Here is a 12,279-nt window from a genome sequence, read left to right as displayed (position 1 = left end):
TAGAGAGATTGACACATTAAAAGCAATAAATGGAATGAATTACCTTAGTGCTTTCACTTCTCTTGACCCATCAGACCAGCCTGAAGGCAACACTGAGGTGAGAAAACAACCCACATGCATTCCTTTCCTGTCAAATAATGCATAATCACAGCTCATGGACAGCCCACTCTTTCAAAATTGTTGCCTTCATAATCACTTGATCCAAACTCAGAGAAGATATATATCCTGTCTGCAGGTGAGGGTGCTTTTCATGGACTGCTGAGACGATTGAGAGAAGATGAAGGCCTCCCTCATTGTCCTGCTGGCTTTGGTCCTATGTGTGGAGCAAGGTGAGGCATCACGGGTTCGCTGCTAGCCAGGGAATAGCTGTGTGCTGGAGAATCAGGGAGGTCTTGTAGCTATGGAAAGAAAGGCAAGTGTGGAAGAGGCTGCCTGAGCACTTACAACAGTGCTGCTGCAGGACACAGTGCTCCTCCTTGGGCTCCCCATGTGTGGGCTCAGCCCTGATGGGTGAAGGGCTTTTTGCAAGGAAAATTTCCCTATAAACTCCTGTGCAACGGGATTTATATGAAAGTGAGACAGAAAAGTGGAAGCTGTTGCTGCCTTTCTATCTTTGTTAAGAGATTTTTCTAATGGGTTTGTCTGTTCAGAAGAGGGAAGGCTGCATTTATTTCTAAAGCTCTTATGAAGAAGTGCTCAAATCTATAGCAGCCCAGTATGTCAACAGCTCTGTGTGCCTGGCTCTTGCTAAAGTCAGTGACACCTTTTTCACCAGCATCAGCTGGGCAGGACCAGACCAACATTGTCTGGTCTTGGGAAACACCCATGTGCTGCTCTTTAGTGAATGCCCTGGATTTTGACCCACTTGGGAGGCCTTCCCAGCTTGGTAATTTCAGTCCAAGCTGGGGAATCATGGGGAGGTTGGTTGCAGGCTATATGTTTAAGCAGCTTCATGTTGGGACGCAGAATGGAATATATATTTGTATATGATTTGTATTTATAGGCTATGTATTATATTTCACAGAGAGATTGCCAGTTAAATCAGAACCCTGCAAAAGTATATGGTCTTATAGCCTCTACAGACAAGATAGATAAGGAGCTAGAGAGGATAAATGTTAAACTCACTTTGTAAAGGGGAAAAGGATCTGCCGTCACTTGGAAATTTGCCATATTAGCCAGTGAAGAAAAATAATTTCCTGGAATAGTTATTTCTGTTCCATTGTAACCTAAGAATACCTTTCTGCTATTTAGCTTTGTTCACTTTCTAGAATAGCAATCCTGATAAATTTCCAAGTGTTAGCAAGGCCTGAGGGACAGTAAGACTGTCTTCGGTGCCAAAACCAAGAGCGTGTTAACCGGAGTTAAATAACCTAGACAGTAGAAATGAAGTGTTAGACTCCACAAGGCTTAGGACCGATTTCACATAGCTAGGAGTTAAAAGCCCTTCTTCTCACCAGCGTTTTAATCTAGGCTATGGACACAGATGTGCATGCCTGTGCACACGTTGGGTATCAGTATGCAGATGTGCAGAGAGCAGAGTTGGTTGGGACTGGGTCTTGCAACCCCATTGCTTTCAGCTGACCCACACCTACCGCTTTCAAAAGTCAGGAAGAAGAAAAAGTAGCTTTTGCTACCTATAATGGCAGCATTTTGTCTCCATCTTCCACATCCTGTGTTTCTTCCTGCAGCAAACACCCTGTGGTGCTACACCTGTGAGTGGGAACAAAGCAACTGGAGATGTCTGAAGGCTGAGAAGTGCTCAGACAAGGATGAGTACTGTGTGACAAATGTTGCCTCTGTCAGAATTGGTATGTGCTGGTATCCTCTGACAGGGGCTCAGGAATGTGAAGTGGGGATTCTGCATGGATTTATGGTTGATTCTGTGGGTGGATGGGATGAGGAATCAGAGGGGAAGCACATTTGGGAGGTGAAACCCTTGCTAGCCTGGACTGGCAGCACTGAATTTTGCAAGGTTTGAAATCCACCTCCCAAGTGCACATTAAAAGCTTCTACTTTAGTCTTTTATTTATGCCTGTGTGGAAAAGACAGGGAACACTGAGAGATCGGAGAAAGATAAAGAAATCGGGACCTTGGTCAGACAGGGAGATGAAAGGAGTCAGATAGCTGGGATGGATGAGATGTTCTAGAGGAAACAAGAGAATAAGACTATTTCCTTCTCAAAGAGAAGCTTGGAGATGTGCTTTCAATGTAGGTATGAACATTGCTTTGAAGATGCCATAGTATGCTTAAGAAAGTCTCAGTTCAAGGGGCCATACTTGGAGGCACCAAATGCTTGGCAGGGATATTGAACAGCTTGTGAAGCTGGTCACCAGTAATTACTGGAACATGATGGGACTGGGCTGGGTCTTCTTGGCCATGCCGGTCCTCAGGATTCTGGGAGTGACAGCTAGACCCATCAACCCATCTCCCTCTTATATGAGATATAGGAGCACATGGCACTAACGTTGATCTCTCTCTTTGGTCAAGGACTTTTGACTTTGTGGAAGAGGATCACCAAGAAGTGCTCTGAGACCTGCCCACACCACAACTTCAGCCTGGGCCTGGCCTCCTACACCTCTTCCTGCTGCCAGACTTTCTTATGCAATCTGGGTGCATGCTCAGGACCCAAGCTGGCTGAGCAGTGAGGTGGTGGAAGATACTGTGCCAGTGTCCTTCTTCAGGTGCTCAGAGGTGGTGGGAGAAAAGGGCTCCTGAAGGCCTGAATTGCACAGCCAGATTCTCTCAGGAAGGTATGGACACCGAGTGCACTGCAGAGTAGATAAAGTACTATGGTCACAACCTCCTGCCCTGTGTTGCCTCCAAACCTGTGAGGAAGCAGTTTCTTCTTCCTTTTCATACTTGAGCTCTGCCACCCTTTGCAGCTGGAAGGAGAATCTGCCTTGTTACTTCCCTGCAGCCCAGAAGATGCTAGTATTGCTTCCGTATGTCACACAGATCTCTAGAGTTTTCTTTCCCCACCGTCTTGCCTCTTCCCTTAGCTATACTGTAAGACTGGGCTCTCCTTAGGAGAATGGTAAATCCCCAGAAGGTGAATTTCCCTTCCTAGAGACTTTTTTGTTGCTGGCAGGCTGGGAAGGAATGCAAATTTTCCCTCAGGACCTGGGAGAAATCAGGCCCATCCACTCAGTGTTCACAGCATGAGGGTTTGGGTGAAGAGCACTGTGAGGCTTTGATGGGCTGTCAGGGAGTGTGGGAAGGGCCCAGGGCGTGGGGACCTCCAAGGAGTCATGGGACAACCAGGAGCTACAAAGCTAATGGGTATCAACATTGCGGCAGCTACTCAGGCTCAGGGGGCAGAGACAACAGTCCTTCTGCACCAACTCAGAAGAGAAATCATGCAAACTCATGGGGTTGCTGCCGGTGAAGGGAAAAGCCAGTCCTCAGTACAAAACCCTGATCTTCCGATGAGCGCCATCCACAGCACTCTTCCCTTGCATCCCTCAAGCACCTCCATCCAGCCTCTCCATTCCTAGCTCATGTCACCACCAGCTGGGGGACGATGACATTCCTCTGTGCCAGCACCCCATTAGCAGTCAGATATGTCAACCACGTGCCTCTTCCTCTTGGCTCAGCCTGCGGGGACATGTTATACAAGTGATGCCCGCAGTCATTGTCCTCAACTCCACTTGCAGCAGCTGTTCTTTGTTACTTCTCCTCCTCCCCCCCCCTTTTTTTTTGCCTTGCCTCGATCACTTGTGACTGCTCTTTGAGCCACATGACCTGACCCAGGGTTTGCACTGCCCCGGGCCTACTGCACGGCAATGTTTCTTCCAAAGAATCACACATTTATCCATCCCTCATCCCTAAAAGCAGCTTCAGGGTGAAGAAAAGTATTTGCAATGTTTGGGCTGAGCTGGTGAGGGACAGTGAAGTGTTCAAGAGTATAGATTTCACAGACGCCAAATTTCCAGAGTTACCAGAGGTTGCTGATAAATGAGGGTAAAAGGAAGCTGAAAAATGAAAGAAGGCAGAGCTGGCTCGGAGACTTTTCATTGTCAGATGCACTGCTGAATGCCTCTTCCCCCCTCCCAAACATCACTTTCTGGAGGAGCTTTTCTTTGGCAAGAGAATGGAAATGTTTCATCTCAGATCAACCGAGAGGGTGGAGGAGCTTTTATCTGAGCTGGGGTTGTGGCTTGGCTGCCAAACCTGTGCGTCAGATTTCCTGAGCTGCTGGGAGTGCTTTCAGGGCCATCTCTGCCATGCATTTCATGAAGACCAGATGTACGGATGGTGCCTGCTCCTTTCCCACAGGAATGATCCCCAGCTGGGTGACAAGTGACCCAGCAGGTGCTTCTGGGAGATACTGTAGCAGCAGGCACCTCCACCCTCACCTGCAGCTTTACTTGCCCTTTCATTGCTATGCCAATGAAATGGGCCAGATCTGCAGCCTGCAAAGGTTTCAAGGCCTGTTGCAAGGACAAACGTGATGCAGGAGAGCCGAGCTCCAGGTCGTGCCACTCTGAGAGCGGCCACGCAGCACAGCGCTAAATGCCGATTGCTAAATGCACATCTTTTTTCCCAGGCTCCCCACTTCGTTTTGGGACCCGGTTCAAAATCAGCCTTCTGGGCTGGCAAAAAGGGCAAAACGTTCCTCAGCCAAGGGGTGACGCTCCGTGTTGTGCGGCGCTTCGAACCAGGCCAGGGCCCTGGTAAACAACGGGGACAAAGGGGCTTTGAGCTGTGTGCTGCCCTTCTGCTTTGGGCTTGTGCCCATAGCTGTCGTGGATGAATGCTTCTTTCTGAAGTGCAGCACAATGGGAAACTTCAGAGATGTGGCCTCTCTTTTATTAATCGACTTCTACTTTCCTTCCAGTTGCCTATTACTCCTCTCCTTTTCTCATGCTGTGAGAGCTGATCTTCATGCTGAAGAAGCCATCCTGGGAGGAACCATCTCCCTTTACTCCTTCATTAAACCATGTTCCCTTTCTCACACTATTTAGGAATCTGCATTTTGCTCCCTGAAGCAATCAGATCTGCCTTAACCCTAATATCCAAAAATTCTAACTTACTCCTCCTACAGTATTTTTACTTAAAAAGGAGTTGTGTGTTTTTTCCTGTGTGCCAGAATTATTCAGCTCTCTGAAAGCTCTGTGGAAATCTCAACCATTCTGTGAATCCCAGTTGGATAGACTCTAATAATTAATATTTCATTGCATTGGATTTACACATCCTGCAGTAGCGGAGACAGAGCTCCCCTGCAGCTTTCAGGAAAGCGTTGTTAAGTACTTTTTACCTCTTTAAAGTAAAATGAGTTGTTTGGGTTTGATTTGGTCTATCTTGGCTGCAGAAAAGCTTTCTTTTATACCACAGCTATTATAACTATAGCTGTTAACACAGCTAACATAATGGGAAATAAATCATCTTGTGCACAGTTAAAGAGGAAAGGGTTACTTCTCTTCTCCAAATGGTCCTGCAGCTCAAGGCAACAAAATCTGGCTCAGTTGGTCTTTGTAGGACTCCTGTGGTAGCAGGGCTGGAGGTACAAAGCTCCTGGGGCAGTTCTCGTGGTAATTGCTCCTTTCTGAGATTTCTGAAATGTGCAAGGAGAAAGAAGTGGATGTAATTCCTAACCCCCGATTTTGACCAGGAATTTGAGCTGATTAGGACCACGGAAATATGGAATACCTTGAGCAGAAAGGGATTGTTCACCGGACGGGAACAAGGTAGCTGTTACTGCAGCAGCGTGCACTGAGCTTTGCTGACTCTGTTCAGGGGCGTGATGGCGATGGGAGGTGGGCAGCCTAGGACTTGTCATTTTGAGATTATATCAGTGTGCCCCAGGAACCACGGCGTTCCTCCGGGTTAACGGCAGCTGGCTGTCCTTTGACATGATGGGATTTTTTTGATGCTGGGGATGACAACCACAGAGGAGCCATCTGTGAAGGAGAAGTAATGCCACCTCCAAATGAACAAAATCTAAGCATCATCCAGAGATGCCTCGGTATCAGCAGAGCCTGCGGGAGATGTGAAAGAGCCCTTTACCCCCTCAGCACAAGGCAGGGCTGCCATTCCCCAAAGGGCTAACAGAGCTCTGTGCACAGCGTGTGCTGCCACAAGGAAAAGGTCCATGGAGAAAGAAGTGCCCATCCATGGCACTTGCAGGCAGCACAAAGCAAACACAGAGTACTTTCCATGGCTGGAGCTGGCAAGCACATGCAATGTAGGGATGAAGCAATGAACTGATTAAAAATGACATAGTAAATGCCTGATTACAGATAATTAGTAGCAGATCAAATACCTAATGGACTAGTCAAAAGGGTATAGGGGGGAGCTGTGATGTGGCTCCTCTTGCTCTTGGCTGTAGCACAGTCAGACTGCCTGTGTGCAACTGTTAACCTTATCCCTCATTATCAGAGCTACCAGTTTACAATCTTGAACAGCCAAACCTACATAACAAATCTAGTGCTGCATCAAGCTGTGTGTGGGCAAGGTTGGAAAAGTGCTGGGAGGGCAGCTGGAAACATGCTGGAGCCATCAAGTCTTGCAAAGGGTGAGCAGCCATACCCCAGACACAGGTCCTGGAGGGGCTGGGGAAGGACCATGCAGGGGGACAGCTGATGCAGAGCAGAGCAATGGCTCAAGATCTGGAAAAAAGTGAGGGCACTGAATCTGTAAAGCAGAGATTTGAGGAGACCTGGTCTGTTTCCTAACATTTCAAAAGGCTGCTCCAAAGAGAATAGGAACATTTTTCTTCCCTTTATCTACTGAGGATGAGGCAAGAAGTCCTGTGCTCGAGATGCAGTGAGGGAAATGAAGATGAGAAAGTAGGTGCAAGTAGGGCTGCTCTAGAGGCGATTGCTTGGGGAGGGTGGTAAAGACATGCTCTGCGTGAAGGAGAGGTTAGGCAAAGCCAGTCTCACTTTGGAGATCAGCTGGTCATGGGCCATGCAAAGTGGAGAGGAAGGGGATCCAAGACTTTTGACTGAATAAATTCTGTTTACTGTCAAGCTTCATGAAGGGACGTAGCCTTCTAGACCTCATGCCAGGGCCTTAATTGACACATCTAAGCATTGGATGCCTCAATCTCTCTCAGCTTCTTTTGCGTCCTCCTAAGTTAGCAAAGAGCTGGGCACTTCCAGGATGATTCAGCTCATCCCAGATCAGATATCAAAGACAGGGGGCTGAGGGACCTAGTGGATATACTTGGCTCTCTCCGGAGATCCAAGATGACCAGAGCAGAGAGAACTAACTTTTATGTGCCTAAATGAATTGCTTTGAGTCCCAGCCTGAATGACAAAAAAATTGTGGTGGCAAAACTGAATAAAAGTAGGTTCTGATACATCTGAAACCCTCCTTGTGATTATCAAAAGGAACCGTGATGGAAATTGGCATGTTCCCACAAAAACTTCCATGTCTGGCACATTTATGAATATTCTAAATTATGGGAAAAAACACCCACTTTCCTGGGAAATCCTGGACCATTTCCAGTGCAGAGAGCTGGACTAAGCCCACAAGAGGGAGCTGGTGCCTCTATGCAGTGCTGGACTCTCCAGCAAATGCCAGCTGCCTGCAGAAATGTGGTGCTCCTGGGGAAATTTCCAGGGGAAAACAAGCAGTCCTGCAAGGGATGCAATGGATCCTACCAGAGCAGCTCAGGGAAGGACCTGATATAGGACACTAGCAAGGACTAACAGCAAAATGCTGTCCTGGTAATGCCAAACATGCAGAGCTCTGCTCAGTGACAGCAGATCCTGGCCAACTTCCAGCGTCTGTTCCTCCCACGCCTTCGGCAGCTGGGGACATGCCTCAGTTTGGCTGCACAGGCTAATTCCTGTTGATCTAACATCAACTACTGGTGTGTCTGTGCTATGGTTGGGGAACATTTCTGTCTAAAGGATAAAGCTGGTACCAAGCCATGTAAAGTTTCATTCCAGAGCCTGTGACCATGGGCTGCTTGGAAATGGGGTGCAGCTCTCCATTCTGCACTCCTCCATGAGTGTCATCATGGGCACCCTCTACGGGTGTCTTCATCTTGGCAGTCACCCAAATTGCTGAGCTGACATTGGCCTGGTGTAGGGATCAGCATGTAGGGACCCCTTATGTTCTTGGCACCTGCAAGGTTCCCTCATATGGGGAGTAAAGAGAGGATCAAACTGGGTGGGGATACAACTCCCTGTCCTGTTATGGGTGACTCTGTCCTCTTTTTCTGACTTTTCTCTCATTCCCTCTTTGCAGTGCCTCCTTAAACATCTTTCCTCCCCTCTAGCACTAAACTCCACTAACTCCCTCCATTCTTCCTTTTATAAATGACCATAGCCCCAAGCCAGGTATCTACAATCCACCATGGACGTAAGTAGTAGCAATTGCCCCTTTTCCTCCTCACCCGTGGTTTGCTAGCCATACTGTCCACCATCTCTTTTGCCCACCATCTGATGTCTTCAACAATTGCATGAAAGAGAACAACAATTGCAGAGAGAGGAAGGTGTCCACGAAGATCTTTGGAGAGAGGATGGTCTTGGTGAGGCCTTGAATCCAGTTCTTCTGGATTCTTCTCTGTGTCTGACCTTTGGAAAGTCAGTCAGTGCCTCTGTGATTCATGTGCTTAAGTTGGAGATAACAACGCGTGGCATCTCTCTCTTACTTGGTTGCACTGGGAGTTCTTTCGATCTCAGTGCTCAGTATCTCTGTGAGCTTCACCCAGGTGGTACAGGGATATCTTTACACCAGGACCAACAAGGTCCAGCCTGCCCACCCAAGTGCAGAGCAAAGCTCACGCCTGTGGATTCAGCGTGTGCCTTCTTCTGGCCCTTGCAGTGCTATTCTTCTGTAAATGGCATGAACACTCATCCTCTTTGCAATGCAATGTGGAAACCTGTCATGGCAAATCGGGGCTGCTCCCACGTCATTCACTCCTCCAGAAATGCTGTTCTTTGTCTCACTGTGGTGTTGAGGAGCTTCTGTGATTAACTGTTAGGAGCTGTGCATACAAACAGCACAAAAAGACATTTTTCTCTCACTTTCTCCATCATATTTGAGCTTTTACAAGGGATGGATATAGACACAGAGATGAGGGCAAGAATGCGGGCATTGCTCATTACACCATTTGCTTGACCATTGCCAAATTTGTTGTCAACAAAGAGACATCCCTCACAGATAGAGCTATGAATTGAAGCTGTGCAGTTGTGCTGAGCAGGCCCAGGCACCCTTGGGCTTGCTGCGTGTTGCATGTGAACACTGTTGGCAGTACAAAGAGAGGACACGTGTCCCTGCCAAGGTGGGCTGGACCCTGAGTCATGCCACTGCAGCAGGGATGCAAAGCTACCATGCACCGGGCTTCCTGGGGATGTAGGCTCCACTGCATCGTTGTGGAAAATCAGGCTTGTCAGCCACCTTGACAGGGTTCGACCCCAGGTTACTCCCTTGATGTCTCAGAACCAGTCTTCGTGGTTACCTCTTTCTTACCTAGTTGTCTGGCTCTTCTACTTCCTTATCTTTTCCTCTAGAACTGTTTCTGGGGCCTTCTTTTTACTTAAGAAAGTTTACAGCTCAGGCCTAAAGCTTCAGCAAATTTACCTACTAATGCTAAGCAAGTTATGCTAAGTAACTAACTCTGGACAGTGTCAGTCCAATATTTTTTAACACCATGATGGTATAGTGACCTCTGTACTGGTCATATGGATTGTCACTGCTCCCTGTACGCTCTGGTTTTGAGCTAGGTCCTCTGCACATAACGATTAACCCCTGGCATAAAGGCAGAGAGAACCAGGAGTGGATGCAATTGCATCAGTACAGAGCATGTCCTTCTTCTAGGATCAGGACTTTGTCCCAGGGACTAACCCAGCTCCAGGACGGCACGCAGAGTCTCGTGTCCTTGGAAAGCCTGTGAAAGGCAATGGGAGTGTTGCATGCTGCTGCTGACCTGTTTCTGCCCTCCCCTCACACTCTTGCCAGTGTGGGCAACATGCTCAGAAGTGGGTGCTGCCTCAGTGTCTCAGCCCGTGTTGCTGCAGAGAGGAGGTTCCCCAGCCCCACACAAGCTGACAGAGCACCTTATCTGCTTACCACATCAGCACACGTGAGCAGTGGCAAGGAGGAAGAGTGATATTTTATCCCCCACTTAAAACAGTAAAACCATGCCAGGCTGCCCTTTGTCTCCTTTCCCCATGCTCAGAGCTGCAGTAAGCTTTCCCTGTGCATGAAGACCCTGCTGTGTTGATGGAGCGGATATGGCTGGTGCCAGGAGGCAGATGCTTCCACCAACATTGCAGTGCTAGCAGTAGGGCTGAAAGATTCGGGGGAAGCAGAGCTCGACAAGCTGCTGGGCCTGACCTAATTTCATTTCCCAAAATACCTGCTGTTGCCAAGCTGGTGGGGATGGGAGTGGCAGAAATGGAGGCAGGCCCCAGTCCTGCATGAGATGCTGTCCCGCTTCCATGGAAACCAGCGCAGGAGGTGCACAGCATCTCCCAGGCCTGGCTGGAAAGGGCCTGGCTGTGTTGCTCCTTCCTTTTTCAGGGGACAAGGAAGGAGCTTGGTCGGATGCTGTCACAGCACCGTACCCACAGATAATCTCACCTCCCACTTCAGACATCCTGCATTAAATATTGTGTCCCGAGCACTGTCAGGAATGCTAAGAAGCAAATGGGTGCAACCAACTCCTGAGGCTAAATGCTAGAGGGAGAGAGTTGGGCTCCATCCAGACTAGTACATAACACAGGAAAGGGTCAGTTCTTGGGCCCTGAGGCTGCAGGGTATGGCATATTTGTGCCCGGATGACTAACTCCTTTTCACCCCCAAAACAAGGCAGCCACTTCCAGATGGCCCATTGGGAAGAGTCACTGGCTTAGGCTATTCCCTAGGCTTGGTCTGGGAGGGCCTTTATTGGCACAGGCTGAAACTGGAGGTTTAGGGGACAACTCCTGCCTGTGTCAGAGTCCCTGTTTTGGGAGACACGACCCATCCATCAACTCTGCTCTGCTGGCCACATCTCAGCTATTCTGAGCCTGTCATTTCCAAAGAAACATGTGACAGCAGAGATGTCTGTCTGCAACACGTGCAAGGACTGCGTGCTCAGGACAGCATCTTGCATCCTTCCTTTCTAGCTGTGTTTCTCTTGGGCCCTGGGTAAGTGAAGAAAAGTGATATTATCCTTCATCAGTTATTTCCCTGAGAGGATGGACAGGACCTGTCCCAAAAGCAGGACCCAGTGGGAGTGGGGCCACCGGAGATGTCATGGCTGGGCTTTGGGTGCAGAAGTGACACCAGAAGGCAGTACTTGGCACTGTGGCTGTCACAGAGAAGAGGAGAGGATAGTCCCCTCATGGCCTGTGCGAAAGCCTTGCTCAGAGGAGAAGGTGTGAGCTTTTTGCCTGCAGGATAGGTATCCTGAAGCTGAGCTCATCCCAGAGGCATTTCTGTTGGCACTTGCTTAATCCAAAATCCCTTTCAGACTGAATGAAATTGGGTTCTCCTCCATGCAAGGGGGAAGAAGAGAGAGGCTGTGAGCAAAACCAGGGCCTGGTGCCAAGCGCTGTGTTTACAGTCCGGAAATGGGAGGGCATTTACCTGGGCCCATTTTTCAAAGGAAAGAAAGCTCCTCTTCCTACAGGAGATCCAGCTTTCTTCCCCTCTCTGATTCCTCCTCCAGCAGCTTCCAGTGAAGGCTGGAAAGCGTTTGTGTTGCAAAACAGAGCCTACAGGAGCAGCAATTCCAGCTGCTGCGGGCTGAGGACCAAAAATCATTGCTCTTCCGTGCCTGTGAATTTGTGCATGTCTTTCCTCGCTCAAGCCCCAATTTGCCCTGGCCCTGGAAGTCTTTGCTGCTAGTGAAGCCCCGCAAAACCCTTTCAATGCATAGTTATCTTTTTCTCTGATATTTTTACAGGACCAATGTCGGTCAAGCCTGCTATTTGGCCCTTCGTGAGCCCCTGTGCATGCAATCACATTGGGGCGAGTTGATCCTACCTCGGCAAGCATAAGGCTGTCTGCAAATGCAGGGTGGTTTCATCACTTTGTTGCTCTCTAGATCACTGTGGGTGACTTTTGGCTCCCACCTCCCTCCCAGACTGTCACCGTCGAGCTTTTCGAGCCTGTGTTTGTGCTCACAGACGGTGAGCTGGACCCGTGGGGAGCTGCAGATGGGGTGGCCTGATGGCACACCAGCCACTCTCAGGATAACCCCATGAGCTGCAGAGATGGTAGGTAGATGGTAGGTGAGAGGAGCCATGACCTGGGATTGCTTGCCACACTTCCAGTGTACAGGGATGCTCGTGAAGCAAACTGATACCTATCCCTTCCTCTGCCCAACCATCAGCG

At 48.9% G+C, this 12,279-nt stretch overlaps 1 protein-coding gene across 1 annotated transcript; it reads left to right on the top strand.

Annotated features, from left to right (window-relative positions):
- Nucleotides 1-277: 277 nt before the first annotated feature.
- LOC134136653 (lymphocyte antigen 6E-like) lies at nt 278-2,645 on the top strand. The gene is made up of 3 exons (XM_062568571.1): nt 278-329; nt 1,689-1,808; nt 2,488-2,645. Exons 1-3 carry the CDS (start codon nt 278-280, stop codon nt 2,643-2,645), a joined length of 330 nt encoding a protein of 109 aa, XP_062424555.1.
- The last annotated feature ends 9,634 nt before the right edge of the window (nt 2,646-12,279 follow it).

The sequence above is a fragment of the Rhea pennata genome, chromosome 2 (genome assembly GCF_028389875.1).
Source record: "Rhea pennata isolate bPtePen1 chromosome 2, bPtePen1.pri, whole genome shotgun sequence".
Classification (NCBI taxonomy): Eukaryota; Metazoa; Chordata; class Aves; order Rheiformes; family Rheidae; genus Rhea; species Rhea pennata.
The sequence above is the reverse complement of the archived record's forward strand: the minus strand, read 5'-3'. Positions and strand labels throughout refer to the sequence as shown.

Excerpts from the sequence above, each read along its gene's own strand:
- LOC134136653 (XM_062568571.1), top strand. The coding sequence starts at position 278 with ATGAAGGCCTCCCTCATTGTCCTGCTGGCTTTGGTCCTATGTGTGGAG. Across the intron at positions 330-1,688 it reads GGTCCTATGTGTGGAGCAAG|CAAACACCCTGTGGTGCTAC; the intron begins GTGAGGCATCAC and ends TTCTTCCTGCAG. Across the intron at positions 1,809-2,487 it reads TGTTGCCTCTGTCAGAATTG|GACTTTTGACTTTGTGGAAG; the intron begins GTATGTGCTGGT and ends TCTTTGGTCAAG.